The following is a 25,709-nucleotide window of genomic DNA, read 5'->3' as shown; positions in this document are numbered from 1 at the left end:
ATTATGCAGTCGAAATTACCTGAATATTACGAAATTATTAAAAAACAACTTTAATCATATTAACAGGTGAAAAATTGCAGCCATCTTGTTTAAATCGAAACGAAAAATTACCTCGCTTTTGAACTCCCCATAAGCAAATACGATTATTTTCTTCAAATTTTATTTTCTTTAATAAATAATTTTCTACCTTATCGATTTTCGTAATTTTTGGATATAATCATCTTAAAAATACGAGGATGTGAAATTCAGTTTTACGATTTCTGAAATTTCGTTCTGATAGTGTAGAAGCACCATTTTAAAAAAAATTTTGTTTTTTAAATAAAACAAAACTTGATCATTCAATCCATGTTTTTACTTTTCAAAAAACGTTTTCAAAAGTTTGAGCATGCCGTCATTTGATGTTAAATTAAAAAAAAAATAATCCTAGTAGTTTAAAAATTGAGTAAGAAATTGGGTGCTTCTACACTATCAGGACAAAATTTCAGAAATCGTAAAACTGAATTTCACATGAAAACAATGGTATCTACATATCCTATTTTTATGATGAATAAAAATGATTTTATCCAAAAATTATGAGAATTAATAAGGTAGAAAATTATTAAAGAAAATAAAAATAGAATTTGATGAAAACGATCGTAAGGCATAAGAGAGTTCAAAAGGGAGGTAATTTTTCATTTCGATTTAAACAAGATGGCTGAAAATTTTCACCTGCTATCACGGTTAAAGTTGTTGTTTTAATAATTCAGTAATATTCAGGTAATCTTGACTGCACAATTTGGAAGCTACCATTGCAATTTATTAGAATTGACAAAACAATCAGTAGAAACCATTGTTTTTTTTATCTGAAAACTCCATTTATCAATTACAGAATCTCATCCCAATTCTGTAGAAGCACCGAAAACTTCCCAATGGCAGTAAAGAAATCGGAAAATATTGACTTTGACATTAAAAAACTGAACCCTCTTCCTTTTTTTATATGCGACATATGTTACTTTTTGTAACATGTGACATATGTTACTTTTTTCTGCAAATTTTTTTATCCGTATTAAATTTTTTGTATTTAATGATACATTTGACTAGATGGGCATTTTATTTCCATTATTTCAATGGTTTAGACATTGGATTGACTACTAAAATCCAGAAACTGGCAATATTGAGCATAGCACATAGTTTAGTATCCTCTTACTGAGGACTTTGGAATTGGATGTGTTTCTTAATTTGGCCTGAATATGAGGAACTTGAGGTCTTCAAACTGTGCAGCTTGCATCCAGAATGACCTCTTGTCTCTCGGAGTGGATGTTGTTGCAATCTAGGAGATGCATTTTGTTTCATCTAGGGATGCTAAGGTGCTGGCCAGAGACTCTGGTATCTTTTCAGCATATGGGAATCTCCAGGGGAAGGGCATCTCTTTGCATGTGAAACACACCCTGCCTATGACGGTCAAATTGTCTGTAGGGATAAGGTTGGCAGGCTGGTTGTAGCTGATATTGCCATCAAACAGCATGTTTTAGGTTGTCACAGTTCATGTGCCTAACACCAATTGAGAGAGGGTCTCCCTTTTTTTTTTTTTTTTTTCAGAATCTCGACATGTATAAACACATTGAAATTTTGTTGAGTATGTCTGCAGCATGTAGTTTTAATGGGGGATTGAGACGCGATCCTTGACCTCAGATTAGATAAGGTAAGAGGTGGAGCTAGAGGAATGGAGAGATGTGCGACCAGCCTGGCTGACCTGACCTGATGGACAGATGTGATCTGGTTAAGTTTTGTGTTGAGCATCAGGGGTTGGAAATGTGAATATGGGTTAATAGCGTTTCTTCCTACCTAAATACTTATTCGGATAAGCTGCTCGTTAGAAAAAGTATGTCACCTTTTCTAACTCATATCCGAATATGTCAGGTTGTTTATCATGTCTCATGGTCACCTAGCTAGATCAAACGGGCCATAAACAAGTATGGCCCATTTGACATTGGGGAATAGGCCTAAATTAGCTGGAAGTTGAATACCTCCTTACTGGAGATTTCAGGAAAAATGAGCACTATTTATCCAAGAGGCTTTAGTGGGGGAAGTTACCAGGACCGTCAGATTAGTCTGAAACTAAAATCAGGAACTTCTCTGTCCAATAAACTGTGTCTCACACTAGATAAGGCCAAGACAAAGAAGAGAAACTAGCACAGGCGATAGTCAAGAGGGATACAATTAGTGAAGTAGAACCTTCAGTTGAAGCTAACGAGCATTACAAAATGTGTGGCTCAGATATCACAAATGTCAAGCACTTGGATGGACGTAATTTAGGATCAACTCAGGAGATTTGCGAGGGATTTTGAGAACATTTCAAGGAGCAATTTATGCAACAGCCCCATGTACAAGACTTTGGAGACTATTTGGCTGATTCTCCCTGCCTCAATGCGGCTGGAGTGGGTGGTTGCAAAGGCAGAGTAATGGCAGGTTTTGACTGTGCTGAAGCTGGTTGGCCATAATAAATCACCAAGACTTCATGATCTGCTCTACGAACTGTATTTGAGGCTGTTGCACATGTTTATACCGATTCTGATGGATGTTTGGTTTGAGAAGGGTTCAATCCCAGGTCGAGTCATCAAGTAGGTGATCACATTGCTGAGGAAGAGGGACAGACACACTATCTCCTGGTTGGTGCGTCAGGGCTGTTCGCTGTCACAGCCCTTTTTCGAAAGAAGATGGATAAAAGTAGTGAGCTTGTGTGTACGCAGAGGAATCAAGTTTGAGTGTGTGTTCCCTGTTTGAGCATGATGTACGCAATTCCTGGTCTCATCAGACCCTAGTCCCAGAGGTGAGCCTTTTAGTTTCTTAGCTAGTTCCTCTTCTCCTCCAAAAAGGAAATCTCTTCTTGCCTACTCCCCAATTTTTTCTTTTACTCCTGGTCTCCCCTGAATTGCACTCATCTTGATAGAGCATCACATATCCCCAATTTCTCGACACTTTTTTTTCTATTTCCATCCAAATTTCAGCCTCACTTAGAGATTGGCCTGCTTTTTTTTTTCAGTTTCAAACAAACCAGAAAACAGTGGGCGATCTATCATTCAGAAAGTGTAGGGAGGGTCTGTGTTTTACTTTTTGATTTCCTCCCACACCATTCCTGGTCCTGGATATGACCTTAAACTATATCCAGTGGTGAGGCCTCAACTTGTGGGCTTTGGGGAATGTGGAGCCACCCTTTAATTGCCATTGCTCCCAGGTTCACTCTGACCCAGAGTGGTAGTACCTGTTAGGGTCCCAATTATGGGTTAAATAGAAACCGACTTGAAAACAACAAATATATTCTATTAAAAAAATTTTCTTCAAAATCTTTGGATTCAGCATTAAATAACCTGAAAAGGGTTGATATGCCATAAAACAACCAACCAACTCACACCATTCTAATGAAATTGTTGTATATAAATGACTTTATATTCATCAAAAAATAAGCATAAACTGTTTTGATAGATGGAGAAAAAACTTATTTATTCATCTAGACTTGATCTATAATTATAAATTCTGATAGCAGAATAGCTCTAACTAAACATTTAAGGACATTTCAATATTCAAATTTTCAGTTCTTCAAATTCATTCACAAATGAGAATAAGAAAAAAATCTCCATCTTTAATTTACAGCTGCTGCTAATGTTACCTACTTGCCGTAAACAAAATGTCAAATTGGCAAGAATGAATGGATGTATTTTCAATAAATTTTCTTGGTCTACCTTTCCAATTTCCAAATAACTTTATCGACAGATATTTTGTTAATTATACGAAAGAAAAATATTTAAAAATCTGTTCAAATTTTTTTAATGAAAACTTAGTGAACCAGTCAAACTTCGATAACCAGTTACAATCAAAGTATTTCATAAAAGAAAATAACATTCTTTCCTTGATATTTAAAACCAAATTTGACCAAAATCTCACCACTGTGTGCTTTGAAATAGTTAAACATGCAACTATCTTTTCATGCACTCAACCAAAATTTTAAAAGAAAAACGGTTTAACAATATTATTTAATTTTTTTTTTATCTCACTGACAAAGTTATAAAAACAAAATACACATGTAAATAACGTTAATAAACTGATGAATAAATCAATTTTCTTTTGTTTGATGTATACTACTATACTATATGGGTTTATAGCAATTTTATAAATGTCTTTCAAAAGTTCTGTTTTAGTGACGTTTTACAAATGGTTAACATTGCTACTTAAAATAACTTAATATGATTTTTCTATATATTTTTTTAATTACTTTGTCAAATTTTCACCTGGTTAAAAAGTGTTATAATGCTAATGTTTAAAAATGTATATTCATTATTAAATATATAATTTATTGAATAAATGTTGACATTTCATAAAAAATCTTTGGATATTTTTTTTAATTTAGTGATAAAAAAATGAACACATTTGTTTATTGGGTTGCCCTCATTTGATAATATCCTGAGTAAGACGTTAAACTACATCCACTGGTGAGGTCTCAATTCGTGAGGTTTGAGAAGTGTGATACCTTTTATTGGTTTTCATTCGTCACAAGTTCAAGTATTTCGACTGATTATAATTTCATTTATAGACTAAATTGAATCATTTAAAGATTTCATCATTCACAAAATAACTGCAAAATAAAAAAAAAAATATTCTACGAAGCATTTGTGTAGAAAACACATTTAATTTCACTATAACAATCATATCATTAACCCTAACCCTATTCAGTAGATATCTCACTGCTGATGCAATTCTCTACGATTACTATGATATTGTCTCATTGAGTACACTCTTTAACCCTTATCCTTGAGTGGCCTCCGCTTCTTGATAAGTGGTGACTCCTATGTAAAAAAGAAAAAAGGATCACAGATTTAAGATGGGACTGGCATTGTGTATGTATGCAATGCCAGTGTATATATTTGATGATTTTCAAATTTTATTTTGTTTTCAGTTTGTCTTTTTAACAACAAATTTGTTTTTATCATCTTAAAGAATTTTTTGCTAACCAATAGAGCATTACCACTGTCGACTGAGGTGTGTGTGTATGCAGTGTGCTTATTGTAAATCCAAGAAATCTTCAAAGTATCTTAAAGTTTTACGACGGACCAATCAAATTGGCAGAATTTTAAATTTCTCTTCCATAAAGTTCCCAGAAACTTTTTAGCATAAGTGTAATCTCGCTGTCACTATTAATTTGCATATTCAAATCGATGTTGTTTTTGTATTTCTTTTTTGTTCAATTTTTTGCACATATTTTTTGTTTTTTAATGAAAAAACTTCTATATGGGTTTTTGTTTTATTCACTGTTTTTTATTTTTGTCATACTACTTGAAAAAGTTTGTTGACAAATTTAAACAAGCTTTTTTCCTTTATTTCATTTTAACATCTACAATAAAAAAAATTTTAACCTTTTTTAACATGTAAATATTGGCAAGTATTTTTTCGTTTGGTTGACGCTATGCTGGTTGTATTTTTTGTATTAGTTCTTGTTATATAATTATAATATATATATATTGTTTTTTATATATTAGACCGAGCACACCGAATATCATCTAGTAAAATCCTTTTCTATAAAAAGCTAGCAAACATTAAACAAACACTAGTTAACAATAACTTTCCCAATAAAATAATCGATCAAGAAAGAGCCCAATTTATTAGAAATAAAAACAAACCAATTAATCAAAACGAAAACACCCTAATTCCTCTATACTACAAAAATCAAATGCACTATAATCACAAACAGGATGAAATCACCATCAAAAATATTATAAAAAGATACATAAAAATACAAAATCCTAACAACAAAATAAAACCAATAATATATTATAAAAAAAACCTAACGAAAAACCTAGTAGTAAAGAATAATAACAAAGATACAACCGATAAAATGAGTATGGTCAATGCAGTTTATTTGTTTAAATGCCCCCTTGAGGACTGCTACTCGAAAAATATGAACTATATTGGCCATACACGCACTACATTGGGAAGACGTCTCACAGGACATCAGAACACCTCCAGTGCTATTTGCAAACACCCCGAACAAGAACAACATAATAAACACCACCTCCAAACAATACAAAGAACTTTAAAAAAATAACACTAACATATTAAAAACTTGCAATAATTACCAACGACTAACAATGCTAGAAGCATTAATAATAAAAAGTAAAAATCCAACCATTAATAAAATAAACTTTGACAACAGCAGCCGAATTCTGCACCTATTCTAACACGATAAAGGTGAAGAGGAAGGAAAAAAAAGGAAAAAAAATTAAAATTAGCCGAAACTACACAGTAAATTAGTAATAAAAACAGTAAAACGACAGAAAACAAATCAATCAATAAGTAGGATGCACAGGAAGAGCAACGCTGACGATGGTCAATCGAGACCGAAAACGTTCGGTAAACTAGAGGACTTTATAAGAACTTTCGATCACACAACAAAAATACTTGTACGAAAACAAAAAAAATTCGAAAGAAAGATCATAAAAAGACGAATAAAGATCCTCTTCAATAAAATAGGCGCGAATATATATATATATTGATTTATATATTGATATATATATATATATTGATTTATATATTGATATATATATATATATATTGATTTATATATTGATATATATTTATATATTGATATATATATATATATTGATTTATATATTGATATATATATATTGATATTGATATATTGATATTGATATATATATTGATATATATATATATTGATATATATATTGATATATATATTGTTATATATATATATATTTATATATATTGTTATATATATATATATTTATATATATATATATATTGAGATATATATATATATATTATATATATATATATATATTTTGATATATATTATATATATATATATATATTGATATATATTATATATATATTGATATATATATATATATATATTGATATATATTATATATATATATATATTGATATATATATATATATTGATATATATATATATATTATATATATATATATATTGATATATATATATATATATTTTGATATATATTATATATATATATATTTTGATATATATTATATATATATATATTTTGATATATATTATATATATATATATTTTGATATATATTATATATATATATATATATTTTGATATATATTATATATATATATATATATTTTGATATATATTATATATATATATATTTTGATATATATTATATATATATATATATTTTGATATATATTATATATATATATATATATTTTGATATATATATATATATATTATATATATATATATATTTTGATATATATATATTATATATATTTTGATATATATATTTATATATATATTATATATTATATATATATATTATATGTTATATATATTATATATATATTATATATATATATATTATATATATACTTGCTGTACCCTGCCACGCATTGCTGTGGCTCAATTTGGTGTATGGAAAATTGGAATAAAAAGAGAAAATGCATGTTTCTTATATTCTTAGTACAGCAATCCACTCTAAAAAAAAAAAAAAAATGAAAAAAATTATACTCTTGCAGAATTGGATCCTGATCCTCAGGATTACCGTCAATCATGGCTTGGGCTCGACCAACAATCAGTGGATAAAGCGTACGTTGAAACGCTTAATGTTTTTCTTTCTTTCTTTCTTTTCTTTTCTTTCTTTCTTTTCTGTATACAAAAATGTGAGTTAGTAATTAATATTTGGTTGATTGAGGGGATGGGGGTCACTATACACAGATTCGAAAAAGTTGTCCAAAAACAAATGAAAGCAAAGGTAAGGTAAGTTACATTTCTACCTAACTGAATAATTGTTTAGTGTTTTTATCGGCTGGAAAACAGAAATGGTTGCAGACTGTTGAATACGTTAAGTTTGGGAAATCAAGTTGAAAACTAAAAACTATACAATACAGTGTCAAAAACCCACTGAATATGTTACCATGACATAGACTGACATAATCGGTGAGTTTGTGACAGTATTTTATATAGTGTTTTAGTTTTAACTCACTTTCTCAAACTTAACATAATCAACAGTGTCCGCCACCATTTGTATCTTTCAAATACACCGATAAACACTGTTTTTCGAGCTGACTAAACATTACATTAAATGAAAAGGGTTTGTATTAACAGATACAAAGCAGTTGTCAAAAAATGAATATATAACAAATAAATGTTATCAAAGGCAAGAAAAGTAAGTGTTCTACCTAACTGGATAAGATTGTAGTGTTTTTATATAATGTATAATGTTTAATCAGTTCAAAAACATGCAGTGTTTATCGGTATATTCTGAAAAATACAAATGGCGGCAGACTGTATTGAACACGTTAAGTTTGGGGAAATTTTGGGAAAATGAGTTTAAACTAAAAAACTATACAAAATACTGTTAGGAACTAACTCAGTATATGTTACTGTGATGTAGGCTGACATATAATCAGTGGTTTTAAATTTTGATCGATACAGGTAACGACTTTTAAGAGTCCCTTTTAGTGATTACCTGGTTTGAGGATATTATACAACTAAATGGCAAATCTGCCTCCAAAATCCGGTATTATTTTACTTTAAGGCCCATCTCATGTTCGTATATAACGAAATATTTTATTGTACATTTCAGTGTACTAAAAACGAATCTGCAAACCGTTTCCGTCGAAAAAAGAAAGTTTTCATGATATGAAGAAATTACTTTTCCGAAAAGTGGGTGATCACTTTTCAATTTAAATTTAACTTAGAATGAGCACCCACTTTCTGGCCACGTGAGAGAGGGGCATTTTTCTGTGTGTGGGTGGGTGTGTTTTGGCGGCCGACCCCCCGCCGCTCCAACCAATTGAAGCAGGTAAGTTTAAGGATTTTCCAAGGTTAGAAAGAAAGCCCCCACCACAAAAATCGTGGCCACAAAGTGGGTGATCATTTTACGTTAAATTATTATGGAAAAGTCATCCTTCACTTTTTTAAACTAACATTTCTTCATATCTTGGAAACTACTCGTTTGCCTTAATTATAAAGGTTATTTTCGTTTTCAGCGACCCTGAAAACCTATAGGAGTGCTAATTTTAAAGGAATTTTCGAGGGTGGAGTAATTCTTCATATTTACCTTTTTTTTTTTTTTTCCAATAACATAAGAAATAAAGAATTAGACAAATTTATGGTGCTAATGCACTTACCGATCCGTACTATTTTTTAAATCGTATTTCCAAGTTTAATTAAAGTTTCTTTTTTTATTCAATTGTATTCTAAATAATGTTAATGCTTCTGTACTATTCCTTGTCTGCTTAAGTTTAATTTTTATTTATTAAATTGTTAGGTGAAAGTCCAGAATAGTTACAAAACACCCTTTTCTCCCCATGTTAAGAATGTTAAGAGTACCCAATTTCTTTAATAAAGAAAAAGCATTCATATTTTAGAATAGATGCAAAACTCCCTCCCCATGTTAAGAATAGCTTTCTAAATAACAGTATTATTTCAGCACGGTACCTTCTCTGCATAAGTACTATCTTTTGTTTATTAAATTGTTAGGTGAAAATATAAAATAGTTACAGAACACTCTCCCTTTCCCATGTTATTCTGTTTTCTATATGATAAAACACTCTCCCTTTCCCATGTTATTCTGTTTTCTATATGATAAAATTCAGGGTTTTATCTTTCTGGAAAAAAAAAAGTTGCTGAGAAATAATTGATTTTAATAAATGTAATTTCGTTTAAAAAAAACAACAACTTGATTTTTGCGGCCATTTTTGGCGGTGCCTTACCAACTAATCTTATATCGAAAAAAAAAAAAAACTCAAAAAGCAAGCGAGAAACTTTTTTTTTGGCCTTATATAATAAAGAAAAAATGTGTAAATTAAAAAATTTGGAAGATAAACAAATGAATTATTTTTTTTGTTTGTTTTTTTTTATTTACTAAACAGAAAATGAAATCTTTCATCAATTCGTGGCTGTAAAATGAATCGAACCGGAAGTTCAGTTTTATCAACATAACAGATTCGCACTAACGGTTAAAAAAATATATTTATTTTATTTAATATTTTAATAATTCGCGAGGTAAATTTATTTTAATAATATAAAAACATACCTCGACTCTAAAGATGGGTTGTCTGATAATTTCAAATAAATTGGTAACGTAGAAATATGGTATTATTCATTTGTAACGAATTAAATTTACATTTTTATATATATAGATATATATATTATATATATTGATATATATATATATTGATATATATATATATATTATATCGATATATATTATATATATATTGATATATATATTATATATATATTGATTTACATATATATATATTATATATATATTGATATATATATATATTGATATATATATTGATATATATATATATTGATATATATATATTACATATATATTGATATATATTACATATATATTATATATATATATATTGATATATATATATAGTATATATATATATATTGATATATATATATAGTATATATATATATATATATTGATATATATATATATATATTGATATATATATAATGTATATATTGATATATATGATGTATATAATGATATATATATATATAGTATATATATATATATATTGATATATATATATATATTGATATATATATATATAGTATATATATATTGATATATATATATATATATATTGATATATATATATATATATATTGATATATATATATTATATATATATTATGTATATATTGATATATATATATTATATATATTGATATATAATATATATTGATATGTATATTATATATTGATATATATATTATATATATTGATATATATATTATATTTATATTGATATATATTATATATTTATATTGATATATATATATTATATATAAATATATATATATTATATTTATATTGATATATATATATATTGATATATATATATATTATATATATTGATATATATATCGATATATATGATATATATATATAATATTCAGTAATGTGATGAATAATTTAAAATTCAAATTAGAATTAGATTAAAAATCTGTTTCACAAGAAGGAACAACAAACTCAATAATTTGTACGATCGTTTCGGAAAACAATGTTGTTATTGTGGTAGACATTAAGCCACGGACAATAATTTTTACATATAGTATTTTTTAAAAAACTAAGTTTCCTCATCAGCAGACTTATGGGAAGGGTTTTTAATACGTGTAAAAGACACCATAAATAAACCTAGCATTAAAAGTAAGGCAGATGTATCTGGAAAAAAATAAAATATAAGGCATGTATTTACCTGATAAGCAAATTAGTATGGGTTAAAGCTAGAAATAAAATTATAAATCTGAATGTAATTTAGATATGATATTATAATAATATATTTCCAATAAAATTCATAGACACACACACACATATATATATATATATATACATATATGCATATACATGTACACGCATATACACAGATACATACATATATATGTAAATATATATAATTATTTACCTATTAATTCCTTGCCTTTTAAAATCAGCAATTAAGGTCAAAGTATTCATATGGATGTTTATTCTAGCTTTCCAACTTATGAAATGATAAATCTTTACAAAGAACGCTAATGGAATATTTTATATCGGTTAGCATACATTTGATTAAAATGCTAAGTTTAAAACTGAAGAAAGAAGGAAGATAATCTTATTTCTTTAATTAAACAAAATATTATAATCTATTTTGAAATTACTGAATTTAATATTTGATAATTTATCTATTTATTGAAATCAAAAATATCATTGGTTAAGGCTACGAATATATTTTAATAATATATAATAATGGTCGATATATCAGATCAATTAATATTAACAATAATATTGATGATCAAAATTTTTATTAATAAGCATATCAAGTTATAGTTTGATTTCAATAATTTTTACATATAGTATTTAAAAAAAAACGATGTTTCCTCATCGTCAAAAGTATTGGGAAGGGTTTCTAGTATATGTAAAAGATACTATAAATAAACCTAGCATTTAAAGTAAGGCAGATGTATCTGGAAAAAATTAAAAGCTATGTATTTAATTGATAAGTAAATTAATATGTGTTAAAGATAGAAATAAAAGTAGAATTAAATTATTATAAATCTGAATTTGGTTTAAATATAACATTATAATAATATATTTCTAATAAAACTTAAAAGTTAAATACCAAGACACACACATATATGTATATATATATATATATACATATGTATATACATGCGCACACACATACATACATACACACACACACATATATATATATATATAATTATTTACCTTTTGATTCTTCGCCTTTTGAAATCAATAATCAGCGACAAAGCATTCATATGGATGTTAATTGTAGCTTTTCAACTTATGAAATGTTAAGTTTTAAAAAGAACGCTAATGGAATATTTTATATCGGTTAGAATACATTTGACCGAAAACGCTAAATTTAAAATTAAAAAAAGAAAGGGGGAGATAATCTTGTTTCTTTAATTAAAACAATGCAAGGGAGATAATTAGTATTTAACTTAATTTATTAATAAGGAATAATAAATCAAGCAAACAATATATTATAATGTATTTTGAAATTATTGAATTTAATATTTGATAATTTATTTATTTACTGAAATTAAAAAATATATCATCGGTTAAGGTTAATGGTATATTTTAATAATATATAATAATGGTCGATATATCAGATCAATTAATAATAAAAATAATATTAATGATCAAAAGTTATTATTAATAGGCATGTCAAGTTATAGTTTAATATTGAATATTGAATATTTATAAGTAACATTTTTAATGATTTAAGGTGGTTTATATTTATTAAATTTAAACCAACGTTTATGACTGCATGCGAAAACAAGTTCTTCTCTTGAATTTAAGAGGGTGGTTCTATTTTTTATATCTTCATATTTTAAAATTTTTAGGGTCTCTTTTGTACAAAGTGCACAAAATTTATCTCCTGGCTTGTATGGAAAGAAATATTGTTACCTTTGAGTCGCCAAATATGCTTGGATAGGGTAGTTTGGTTTAAGAGGGAGTGATTTTTAAAAGAATATCTGTGCGTTGAAATTCTATATTTTATTAAGCCAGATGTGGAACCAAAATATATTGCCTCTTGTTTAGTGTAATTATTTTCCGGTAGATTAGGTGTTGGATTATTATATGGTGGGTTGGTCTGTATTTGATTGGTAGATTGGTTAAAGTTGGTGTCATTATTTAATTGGGTGGTTGAGTTATGGTTGATATTAAATTCATTTAGATTTGGGGTTTTTGATACTGTGCAGCTATAGACTACATTTTTTATTTTACATGAGCCTTGTAAGGGACATTTATTTTCTTTATTTTTCTTCTTTTTATATATATATATCTATATATATAAAAATGTAATTCTTTGTTTGTTACAAGTGAATAAAAACATATTTCTACGTTACCAATTTATTTGAAATTTTCAGACAACCCATCTCTAGAGTCGAAGGATGTTTTTATGTTATTCAAATAAATTTACCTCGCGAATTATTAAAATATTAAATAAAATAAATATTTGTTTTTAACCGTTAGTGCAAACCTGCTTTGTTGATAAAACTGAATGAACTTCCAGTTCGATTCATTTCACAGCCACGAATTGACGAAAAAGAAGTAGATTTCATTTTCTGTTTACTCGATAAGTAAAAAAAAAAAAAAAAAAACGTAATTCATTTGTTTATCTTCCAAATTTTGTATTTACACATTTTTTCTTTATTATATAAGGCCAAAAAAAAAGTTTGTCGCTTGCTTTTTGAGTTTTTTTTTGTTTTTCTATATAAGATTGGTTGGTAAAAGTGGTGCTAATGCAAAGAGTGGTCCGCGCTATTGTTTAAATTGTATTTCCAGGTTTAATTAAAGTTTTATTATGTTTTTTTATTCAGTTGTAAGGTTAAAATACACCCTCCCCTCTCCATGTTAAGAATGGCTTTTTAAATATTAACGTTATTATTACAACACGGATCACTCTCTGCATGAGTACTGTACTTTCACCTAACAATTTAATAAACAAAACATGGTACTTATGCTGAGAAAGTACCATAATAATAGAATAATAACGTTATTTAGGAAGCCATTCTTAACATGGGGAGGACGTTTTGTTACTATTCTATACTTTCACCTAACAATTTAATAAACAAAAGATGGTACTTATGCAGAGAAGGTACCGTGCTGAAATAACGCTATTAAGAAAGCCATTCTTAACATGGGAAAGGGAGAGTGTTCTGTAACTATTTTATATTTTCACCTAACAATTTAATAAACAAAGGATAGTACTTATGCAGAGAAGGTACCGTGCTGAAATAATACCGTTACTTAGAAAGCTAATCTTAACATGGGGAGGGAGTTTTGCATCTATTCTATACTTTCACCTAACAATTTAATAAACAAAAATAGATAGTACGTATGCATAGAAAATACTGTGCTGAAATAATGTTATTTAGAAAGACATTCTTAACATGGGGATAGTATTTTGTAACTATTCTGTCCTTTCACCTAACAATTTAAAAACAAAACATGGTACTTATGCAGAGAAGCTACCCCGCTGAAATAATGACGTTATTATTTAGAAAGCCATTCTTAACATGGGGATAGGGGTGTTTTGTAACTATTCTGGACTTTCACCTAACAATTTAATAAACAAAAGTTAAACTTAAGCAGACAAGGAACAGTACTGAATCATTAACATTATTTAGAAAGCCATTCTTATCATGGGGAGGGAGGATGTTTTCTAACTATTCTGTACTTTCGGTGCTGATGCAGAGAGTGATCTGCGCTATTTTTTAAATCGCATTTCCACGTTTAATTAAAGTTTTATGATATGTTTTTTATTCAATTGTAAGGTTAAAGTACAGAATAGGTACAAAACCCCCTCCCCATGTTAAGAATGGCTTTTTAAATAATAGCGTTATTATTTCAGCACGGATCACTCTCTGCATGAATACCGATTAACGTTTTGTTCTTTGCTTTTTTCACCGTATTTTTTTTTTTTTTTTTTTTTTTTTCAAGAAAACCTTTTTTTAACAAAGATTGAAAGTGCACATTTTTTCTTTTTTTTTTTTTTTTTACAGAAGTTGTTTTTATATAAGAAAATATGAATGCTTATAAAGAAATTGGATAATCGTGCACTTATTGATCCGTGCTGAAATAATAACGTTATTATTTAAAAAGCCATTCTTAACATTGGGAGAAGAGGTTGTTTTGTTCCTATTCTGTACTTTAACCTTACAATTGAATGAAAAAAACGGTAAATTTTTAGATTAGGTCCACGTCCACAATTTTCTTTTAAATGACGACTTTTGTAGGTTTTCGACTATGCTGAATACGGAAATCGCATTGAAATTTTGCAGAAATAAGTAGTTATCGAGATATTAAAAATTTGTATAATGCATTGTAATCTCTGGCAGCCATCTTTTTTACACGCTTGCGCGCATCATAAACAAATCTATGCGCGTAACAAAGATGGCCGCCAAAGAATACAATGCATAAAACAACTATCTATATCTCGATAACTACTTATTTCTGCAAAATTTCAATGCGATTTCTGTATTCAGCATAGTCGGAAAACTTTTAAAAGTCGTCATTTAAAAGAAAATTGTGGAGGTGGACCAAAAAAACATAAAACTTTAATTAAGCTTGGAAATACGATTTAAAAATATAGCGCGGATCAGTAAGTGCATTAGCACCCATTAATCGACTCACGTGACCTTATTAACAAATATTATCAAAGGCAAGATATGTTACTTTATTACCGAAATGGATAATTTTTTTTGTTTTTTTTTTTATGCAAAATTTTTATTCGGCTCAAAAAACACAGCGTTTACTGTTATATTTGAAAATTACAAATGGCGGCAGGCTGTGTTAACACATTAGGTTTGGGAAAATGAGTTAAAACTAAAAAAAACTTTACAAAATACTGTTAAAAACCACTGAATACATGTCCGCCTATGTCACAGTAACATATATTGAGTGAGTTCCTGACAGTATTTTGTATAGTTTTTTTTTAGTTTTAACTCATTTTCCCAAAGTTAATGTGTTCAACAGTCTGCCGCCATTTGTATTTCTCAAATATACAGATAAACACTACATTTTTTCAAACCGATTAAACATTTTACACTAAATAAAAACACTAAAATCTTATCCAGTTAGGTAGAAAAGTAACTTATCTTGCCTTTGATAACATTTATTTGTTATATTTATTTTTCAACAACTTTTTCGTTTCTGTGTTTAGTAATACAAGCCCGTTTTATTTACTATAACGTTTAGTCAGCTCAAAGAACAGTGTTTATCAGTGTATTTGAAAAATACAAACAGTGATGGACACTGTTGATGATGTTAAGTTTGAGAAAATGATTTAAAACTTAAAAACTATACAAAATACTATCAGAAACCCACCGAATATGTCAGCCTATGTCACAATAACATATAATCAGTAGGTGTCTGACATTGTTTTGTATAGTTTTTAACTGATTTTCCCAAACTTAACATATTCAACAGAGTCCGCGACCATTCGTCTTTGTAAAATACATAGATAAACACTGCATTTTTCAGCCGATTAAACATTTTACATTAAATAAAAACACTAAAAAATTATCCAGTTAGATAGAAACGTAATTTACCTTACCTTTGCTTTCATTTATTCGTTTTTGAACAACTTTTTCGAATCTGTGTATAGTAACACCCCCCTCCCTTACCCAAATATTAATTAAAAACTCACATTTTTTAATACAATAAAAAAGAAAACTATTTAGCGTTTCAATGGTTTAGCAACTTTCGGCTTAATCCACTGAATGTTGGTCGAGCCCAAGCCATGATTGATGGTAACTCCCGAAGATCCGGATCCAATTCTGCAAGAGTACCATATTTTTTTTATTTTCGCCTTTTTTTTTTTTTTACTTTTTGGAGTGGATTGCTATACTAAGAATACAAGAAACATGCATTTCCTCTTTTTATTAGAATTTTCCATTACACGAAATTAAGCCACAGCAACGCGTAGCAGGGTACAGCTGGTGTATATATATATATATATATATATATATATATTGGTGTATATATATATATATATATTGGTGTATATATATATATATATATTGGTGTATATATATATATATATATTGGTGTATATATATATATATATATATTGGTGTATATATATATATATATATTGGTGTATATATATATATATATATTGGTGTATATATATATATATATTGGTGTATATATATATATATATATTGGTGTATATATATATATATATATTGGTGTATATATATATATATATATTGGTGTATATATATATATATATATTGGTGTGTATATATATATATATTGGTGTGTATATATATATATATTGGTGTGTATATATATATATATTGGTGTGTATATATATATATATTGGTGTATATATATATATATATTGGTGTATATATATATATATATTGGTGTATATATATATATTGGTGTATATATATATATATATATTGGTGTATATATATATATATATATATTGGTGTATATATATATATATATATATTGGTATATATATATATATATATATTGGTGTATATATATATATATATATTGGTGTATATATATATATATATATATTGGTGTATATATATATATATATATATATTGGTGTATATATATATATATATATATTGGTGTATATATATATATATATATATTGGTGTATATATATATATATTGGTGTATATATATATGTATATATATATATATATATATTGGTGTATATATATATATATATATATATTGGTGTATATATATATATATATATATTGGTGTATATATATATATATATATATATATTGGTGTATATATATATATATATATATATATTGGTGTATATATATATATATATATATATATTGTTATATATATATATTTATACATTGTTATATATATTTATATATTGTTATATTTATACATTGGTATATATATTTATATATTGTTATATATATATATATTGTTATATATTGTTATATATATTATATATTGTTATATATATTGTTATAGTGCAGATATTTAAAGACATTTTTCTATTTATAGTTGTTTCATTATGTTATAGCAGTCTAATGTTTCATCATCACTTCAATTAATGATAATTAAGGCTAATCTAAAGAAAAGGAATACATAACATGTTTTTCTCAAGTTGATGTTAAGCCCAAAAGCTTTATATGCCCCTGTAACTTTTCCAGAAATAATTGTATGTCCTCTTTTGATTGTGAAACACGTTATCTGCATATAAAAGTTCAAGAACAACATTTTGAAAAGTTTTTGATTTTTCATTAAAATTGTCTAAGGTTAAAAAGTCTGATACATTAAAAATTTCACCCGAATATCACAATTGATAAATGCCAGCATTTCAACAAAATATATGGAGAATAATGTAGGAGCAAGGATATTACCTTGCTTCACGTAGTTATCAACTGATATTGGATTAGACATCCATTAAAGTTCATTCAGGCTTTCATGTTATAGTATAACTGTTGAAACATATCCGCAAAACTAGTTTTCTAAAATCTTTCAAAGTGCATTGCAATTGATAGTATCAAAAGTTTTTGGTGGATCGATAAAAGCTTGGGACAATAACACATGCTGTTCCATACATTTTTCCATTAACTGTTGTGCAAAGAATATAATTTCCATTGTGCTGTGGCCAGATCTAAAACCACATTGATTCTCTGGGATGGTAGGGGGACAAATCCATTTCATGAAACAATTTAACAATTTTTACCAACTGCTTCGATGACCACACTCAGATTTTGAACCCTTAACTTTGCAAAGTGAAATCATTGTTGCATCAATCCAAACAGCATTACCATACAAAGGATGAGCGCATGGATTGTGTTTGCAATCCTATCATCTCCAAACAAGAATAATTCATTAAGTCCTGATGCTTTTCCTGTAGAAAAGACTATCAATAACTGTACCATTTATTTAGGATAAATAATCAAATAGATCTCTAAAATATTCTGTCCATCGTTCCATGATCCCCTCAATATTGTTGAAAAGAATGGAATCCTCTTTAGATTTCACAGATACCACTTTTGGAGGTTGTCTGACTTTCTGATGAACAGTTTTTGAATATTGAAGTTTTAATATTTTCGATCATAAGTTGAATTTCTGCTCGCCCACCACTTGTTCTTCATTTGACGTGTTTCACTCTAAACTTTTAATTTTGTTTCTTTATAAGATTTTTCTACAATTATTTTAGTTGAACCATTTGAATACACAAATATCTTGTGAGCCTTTTTTCTTCCGAATGGTTGATGATTGCAAAATCATTTTCATCAAACTAATCTCTGTTTGGTTTTCTTAAGCCCAAAAACCCCCAACTGCTTGTGACTTGAATTGTTTCTAAGTTTCGTCAAATGTTATCTTAATAAATGATCTTATTTATTAAGATAACATTTGACGAAAGTTTTTTGCATATCCTTATTTTGTCATTCGAGATATCAAAATGATTTGGTACTTTTACTCCATTGGTTCTGACCTTTTTCTTATACGCAATTTAAGTTTTGCACAAATTTGTGATCAGTGCCACTGTCTGCACCCTGTGCAACTCTTACAGTACACATATCCTGAAGATCCTGCTGAAGCATGGTGAAATAACCAAGAATATACCCGTGCTTTCATCTATGATGTATCCATGTTAGCTTATGAATGGGTTTTTTGTCGATAAAACATATTACATATTGCAAGTTTATATGCAGTGCACAACTGCAACAGAAGAGTACCATCGTCATTTGCTGTATTTTCCCAAGACATCCCAGGTGCATTAAAGTCAAACAAAATTTCAACCCGGCATTAAAGTCTCCAAGTAAGAAAATCTGCTTTTGGTATCCCTTTCATACAATTCCCTAGATCTTGATAAACCCCATTTTGATATTTACACACACACACACACACACACACACACACACACACACTTATATATATTAGCTTTCTTAGCCAGGCAATGCCCTTGAGGATTTGATTTTTGTTTAACATGTCTGGCAATTTTTAGGATTTTAAATAAAGCATAGTTTTAAACATTTATTTTTTCAACTAGAAACAGCTAGCAGTTCATCTGTCATCAAATATTGGTTTGTCAGATTCAAACTTATTGATTTAATTTTTGATATTAGATGAAGTCAGATACATGTAGAACAGTTTTTTCTTAACATTATTTATAAATATTAAACTATTAAGGTATCATTTTCTCAAATATTTTTTTGAATTATAAAACAAAAAATTGTATGTTGAAGTAGTCAAAGTTTGAAATTTGTAATTTCAATATTTTAAACTTACAGGTGCAAATTCCAATTTTTGGCTGGAAGCAGCAAAAAAATGTTGCATTTGATCCGTAGTCATGAGTAACCAATAAGATTCTCTCTGTTTTTTATTTCTCAAAAAATTCTTGAATTTTAACAAAAAACTTTGGTAAATTTGTAAATTAATCAGCTAAATAATCCTCTAAAAATGAAATTTTACTTTTTATGGTCATTTTAATTTATTAGGGCAGTTAACTAATATATTTTTACACTAACCAAGTTTGACTGGCAAGGTCATAAAATCACACTTAATCTAAAAAAAAAAAAAAAAAAAAAAATGCCCCCACCTTGAATTTAGCTCCAGTAGTAAAAAGAAAAAAATTTTTAAATTGTTAACTGGCGTAAAATTCTAGAATCTATTTTTTTTACAAAGGAATCACCACTTATCAAAACCTGGAGGTCACTCAAGGATAAGAGTTAATGAGTTTGAAAATGGAATATCATTTTTGCATTGAATTTAAAGAAGAAAAGAAATTCCTTTAGAATTTACAGTGGAGATCAGTTTTATATATATTTAATGTTCTTGGTCATCCTAACTTTTTAGAGCAGTTAACCAAATTTTATTACCACTTAAGTGGTAATGTCACAGAATCATACATAAAAATAGAACGCCACTAAAAGAAATGCAGCAGATGTAGCTCCCATGACAAAGAAGAATTTTGTTAACTATCACAAAAAGCTAAACTGATTTGGAAATGGAAGATGATTTAACTTAATTTATATAAAAACATAGTTTGAAACATGTATTTGAACTTTTTGAATCAAATGCATGTTTTTATGGCTGATTCCTTTTTCAGTTAATTAAAAAAAAATGTTTTGACTGAAATCAATATTCTCCAAATTCTTTTAGTTTTGGCGATCTGGTTTTTTTTAAATTTTTTTTTTTATTTATTTTATTAGTTTTCAGAATTGGTGTAAAAATGAAATGGAATGTGTTCTATATAAGAGTGAAGCTTTTTGCTAAGTAATCATGAAACTTGTTTGAATATAGTTATTTTCTAAAATATCAAATAAACGATAAGACTTTTCATTTATACGAATCAGTGAATCTAAGAAAGCCATTTGCTATGTTGATATCCATCTCTCAAGCATACCCACTGTTGGCTGTGATATTGATAAATACACTTCTTAATCCATTCAACTCACAATTTTTTTTAGTTCTAAACCAATTTTCAAAAAATCTTTCCATGTTATTTGTATGTGCTTTTATCCATTGAGTTATTTTTTACAGAGAATTCAAATTATATTCAAACATCTGAAAATGTAAAATATGACTTTCAAGACTCAATTTTACATGTTTGTATTTTGCAATCTTTATTCTTGAAATAACAAAGCAATTTGGTCAATATCCTGCAAATGTTGGTTCTTCATATTTCAAGTAAAATCAGAAGATATCTTAAAGTTGTGCTCTTTTGTTTAACTCGTTGAAGCCGAAAAAAATGAAGTTTTTATTAATAAAAAATAGTCTCAGAATTATTTGAATATGTTTAAATTTTAAAATTTCAGGCTTGTTTGCAAAATCTTAAATTTTTGAAAAATTGAATTTAAAAATTACAATTTATTTTATAATGTAACCAAAAATATCAACACACATTGAAACTGTAGCAAATGGAAAACCTTTTTAAAAGAATTTTGTCTAACTTTTATTTTGAAAAATAGTGCATAATATTTCAACATTAGACAGTAAAATAAATGGTGGTTGATGCCCAACAGACTTTGATGGATATTTGGAAAAAAACTAAGCTAGATAAAAGAAAACTAATTTACATTTGAACATTTTAAAGGTGCAAAATTCATAACAAACTCAAAACAATTCACAAAATTATTTGAATAAAATTTTCAGTACTTCTATCTTTAAAGGATATATATTTTTTTTATTTCAAAATTTTACAAAAATTGTTTTTTCTATCACACTCATCAGATTTTTAACATAGAGGCCGTGAGAACTTTGATATCTATTTGTTGTTTGCTCAGACGGTAGTAAACAAGGTTGGGGTACTAAATATTTTGGTTTCGATTCTAGCTGATAACACCTAAGTAATTTTTTTTTACTTTTGAAATCACTACTATATATTGGGTACAATGAATAATCAAATGTATTATTATAGAGCCAATGGCTCTATAATAATAAATAAAAATATATTTTTATTTATTATTATAGAGCCATTGGCTCTATAATAATAAATAAAAATATATTTAAGTGTATTTTACGAGCGTAACATAAGCAATTATATTACCTTCCCTCCAAAGGGACACATTTCATATATCACAAATAAAGTATTGTATGCAAATTCTAACAATACAATGAAATCATACCTACTCTCTTTAACTCTCAACAACAATGACAACAATCCTTCCAAACTGAGAACTCTGGGATTATCTCCATGAGGATACATTCTTACTCTAGACATGAAGTTGACATAATACAAAGTAAAGAACCATATCTTGAAGTTGGACATTGATTTTTTCTCTGCTAGTGACAGGAAGGGAAGACAAATTTCTGGGGCTTGGGCCCCTCTGTTTCTATTCTTACATGATTTTTTCATGCGTTCTGTCCCTTTAAGCTTCTAATCGAACTACCCTTCTTTCATTCTCTCTTTAAACCTTGTGACGTCAGACCCATTTCTAGCATACAGTAGGTCAAACTAACCCCAGCTGAACTTAATTTCTTTTCCCACTTTTTTTATATTTTACTTTTGTTAGTTTGAAGAGATCAAGGGGCTCCTTCCTGGGGTTAACACTTGATTCTATTACAGTTTAAATTTATATCCGAGGGTTCTTTTAAGAATAGACACTGTTCCCTTTATGGCTGCTATCTGTATTTCATTACAGCTTGGTTTTCCAGGGATTGCTTCTAAGTATTTTTGTAGGTTCTTTTTTATTTGGCCAGTTACTCCTGTCACAACTGGTATAATGTTTATTTCTTTCAGATACCATGTTGTTTTTAGATCATTTTTTAGGTCCTGATATTTTGTTATCTTTTTCCGTTCTGCTCTATTAAGGCCAAAGTCATTTGGAACTGTGACGTTGATAATGAGTGCAGTCTTTTCGGACTTGTTCCATATTACTATATCTGACTTGATGGCCTTGTCTTTTATGTATCTGCCTGCCTGTATGTCTTTGTCATAGAACACTGTCACTTTTCCATTTGATGTTATCGGTGGTGGTTCATGTTCCCAGATGTTCGACAACCTATCTAATTGCATCTCTCTACAGATCTTCCAACGTAAGTATCTACATACTTTGCTGTGGCGAGCAGTGTAATGACAATTACCTAGAAGGATCTTGCATCCAGACATTAGGTGGCTTGGGCTTTCAACAGCTGAGTGACAGAATCTGCATTGGTCGGTTTTTTGTAGACCAGCCATTTTCTTAAATCCATTTGTAAGTAAGCCTTGGTTTTGTGCAGCCATAATTAATCGTTCTTCATCAACTGGAAATTTGTCACTTTTAAGCCATTGTAGTGAGGCTTCCTTGTCAATGTAGCTCTGGTTCAGTTCTTCCATGAACCTGCCTGCTCTCTTATGTTGTTGCCTTCTAGTCTTGTCTTCAGTTCCCTTTTTGTATTCTTCTTTCGGGTGATTAGGGTTGCTGGATTGTCATATTCTTCTATTGTGTTGTCCAGTGTGTTATCACTGAAATTTAAGGTCAGAAGAACATGATATATTGGCCTATGCTTACCACTGAAACTCGGTATGCATGGTTTATTTCAGTGAGGCCTAAACCACCTTCTCTCCATGGTAAGTACAGCCTGTGCATGCACTGATGTTTGTAAATGACTTTATGAAGGGCCAGTATTTTCCGAGTTTTTACATCAAGGCTATTGATGCAGTTTTGTGGCCAATTGATTATGCCAAATCCATAAGAGACAACGGGTATTGCCAATTGATTGATGGCAGTAATTTTGTTTTTTGGTGATAGTTCTGATGAGAGACGTTTTTAAAGTCGCTTGAAGTATTCTCCCTGCACTTTTTCTCTCATCTTTCCATGTTCAAGTGTCTCATTCTCCTCTACTCCCCGGTATTTATAGACAGCATCCTCTTCAAGGTCTTCAATAGAGCCATTGTCAAGATTAAGATTTTCTGATGCTGTCTTCTTCCCTTCCTTATGGTGCACTTAGCGCATTTGTCGAATCCAAATTCCATGCAGATGGCCTCTGTATAATTTTTAACAATGCCTATCAGAGAGACAAGTTGTTTCTCGGATTCCGCATAGAGTTTCAAGTCGTCCATAAAGAGTAGATGGTTTACTCTTTTATTTTCTTCCTTCTTTCTGCCCATGCTGAGATTGTATCCAGCATTGGATCGCTTAAGTGGCTTACTTACTGGATCCATTGTGAGGCGGAAAAGGAGTGGTGAGAGGCTGTCTCCCTGGAATATCCTTGCTTGATCTTTATGTTTGGGGTCTGTATCCTTCCTTCCGTATGCTGTAATGTAATTGATGTGCACCATCTGGCCATTTGTTTTTGAAAGAATGATGTAATATCAGTGTGCACATTGTACAACTCCAAACAGCGAAGTATCCAGGAATGAGGTATACTGTCAAAGGCCTTTTTGTAATCAATCCAGGCCATTGACAGATTTCTTTGTTTTCTTCTATGGTTCTGTTTACAAGGAGTTGGTCTTCTGTGCCTAGCTTTTTCCTCGTACACCCCCTCTGCTCACTTTCAATGTAATCACCAGCAATCAGATAGTCGTATGTTGCATCAGCGATTATCCCTGTTAGGAGCTTGTAGGTTGTTGTGAGGCAGCAGATTGGTCTATATTTTCTTGCCATGTGGGTATCCTCATTTTTGGGAATAAGTGATGTACTGCCTACAGTAAGCCACTCAGGCGGCTCTTCATCTCCACTGATGATTCTATTGAATGCCTTGACATAGTGATGATGAATGCGCTCAGTTTTTTCAGCCAGAAATTTGGTATTTGGTCTATTCTTGGGGTCTTGAAATTACTGCATTGAGCTACCTTCCTGCAGACAGCCTCCTTTGTAAGTTTTAGAGCTGGCATCTTTTCTTTCTCCTTGTTCTCCTCTTTGATGGTATTTATCCAGTTGTTTTCTTTATGTACTTTAGTGTCCTCATAGAGTGGCCTCCAGAAGTTTTTAACTTCTTGTGTTGGTGGGGAGCCCTCCTTTATTTCTTCTTTAACGAGGCTCCTATAGACAATTCTTGGGTTTGTTGCAAAAAGTTTAATTTATCCTTTTTGCTTCAAAGTTTTTTGTTTTATTTTTTATTTGTGCAGCTAAGGCTTTTATCTCAGCCTGATGTTCTGTCAACTTAGCTCTTAGCTGTGCTTAGTCTTGGAGAGAATAGTAAGTTTTCAACTTCTATTTTAGTTTTTTGCCTGGGATCTCACAGGATAGGAAT

The 25,709-nt window shown here is 28.7% G+C and overlaps 1 protein-coding gene across 2 annotated transcripts in view; it reads left to right on the top strand.

The window, feature by feature from the left end:
• Positions 1–25,709, top strand: part of LOC145260567 (calcineurin-binding protein cabin-1-like) — a 567,854-nt gene that overhangs the window by 432,436 nt on the left and 109,709 nt on the right. The window contains exon 43 of one of the 2 annotated variants that reach the window (XM_080118826.1): positions 869–934. The exons of the other annotated variant lie outside the window; for it this stretch is intronic. Coding sequence (XP_079974952.1) covers positions 869–889 — 21 coding nt within the window. The 3' untranslated portion in view covers positions 890–934. Of the gene's footprint in view, positions 1–868; positions 935–25,709 lie in introns of those variants that run through there. 2 annotated transcript variants of the gene reach the window in all.

Source organism: Euprymna scolopes, chromosome 36 (assembly GCF_053919585.1).
Source record: "Euprymna scolopes isolate OS-2025 chromosome 36, ASM5391958v1, whole genome shotgun sequence".
Lineage (NCBI taxonomy): Eukaryota > Metazoa > Mollusca > Cephalopoda > Sepiida > Sepiolidae > Euprymna > Euprymna scolopes.
Note: the sequence above shows the minus strand (reverse complement) of the source record. Positions and strands in the feature narration are given on the sequence as shown.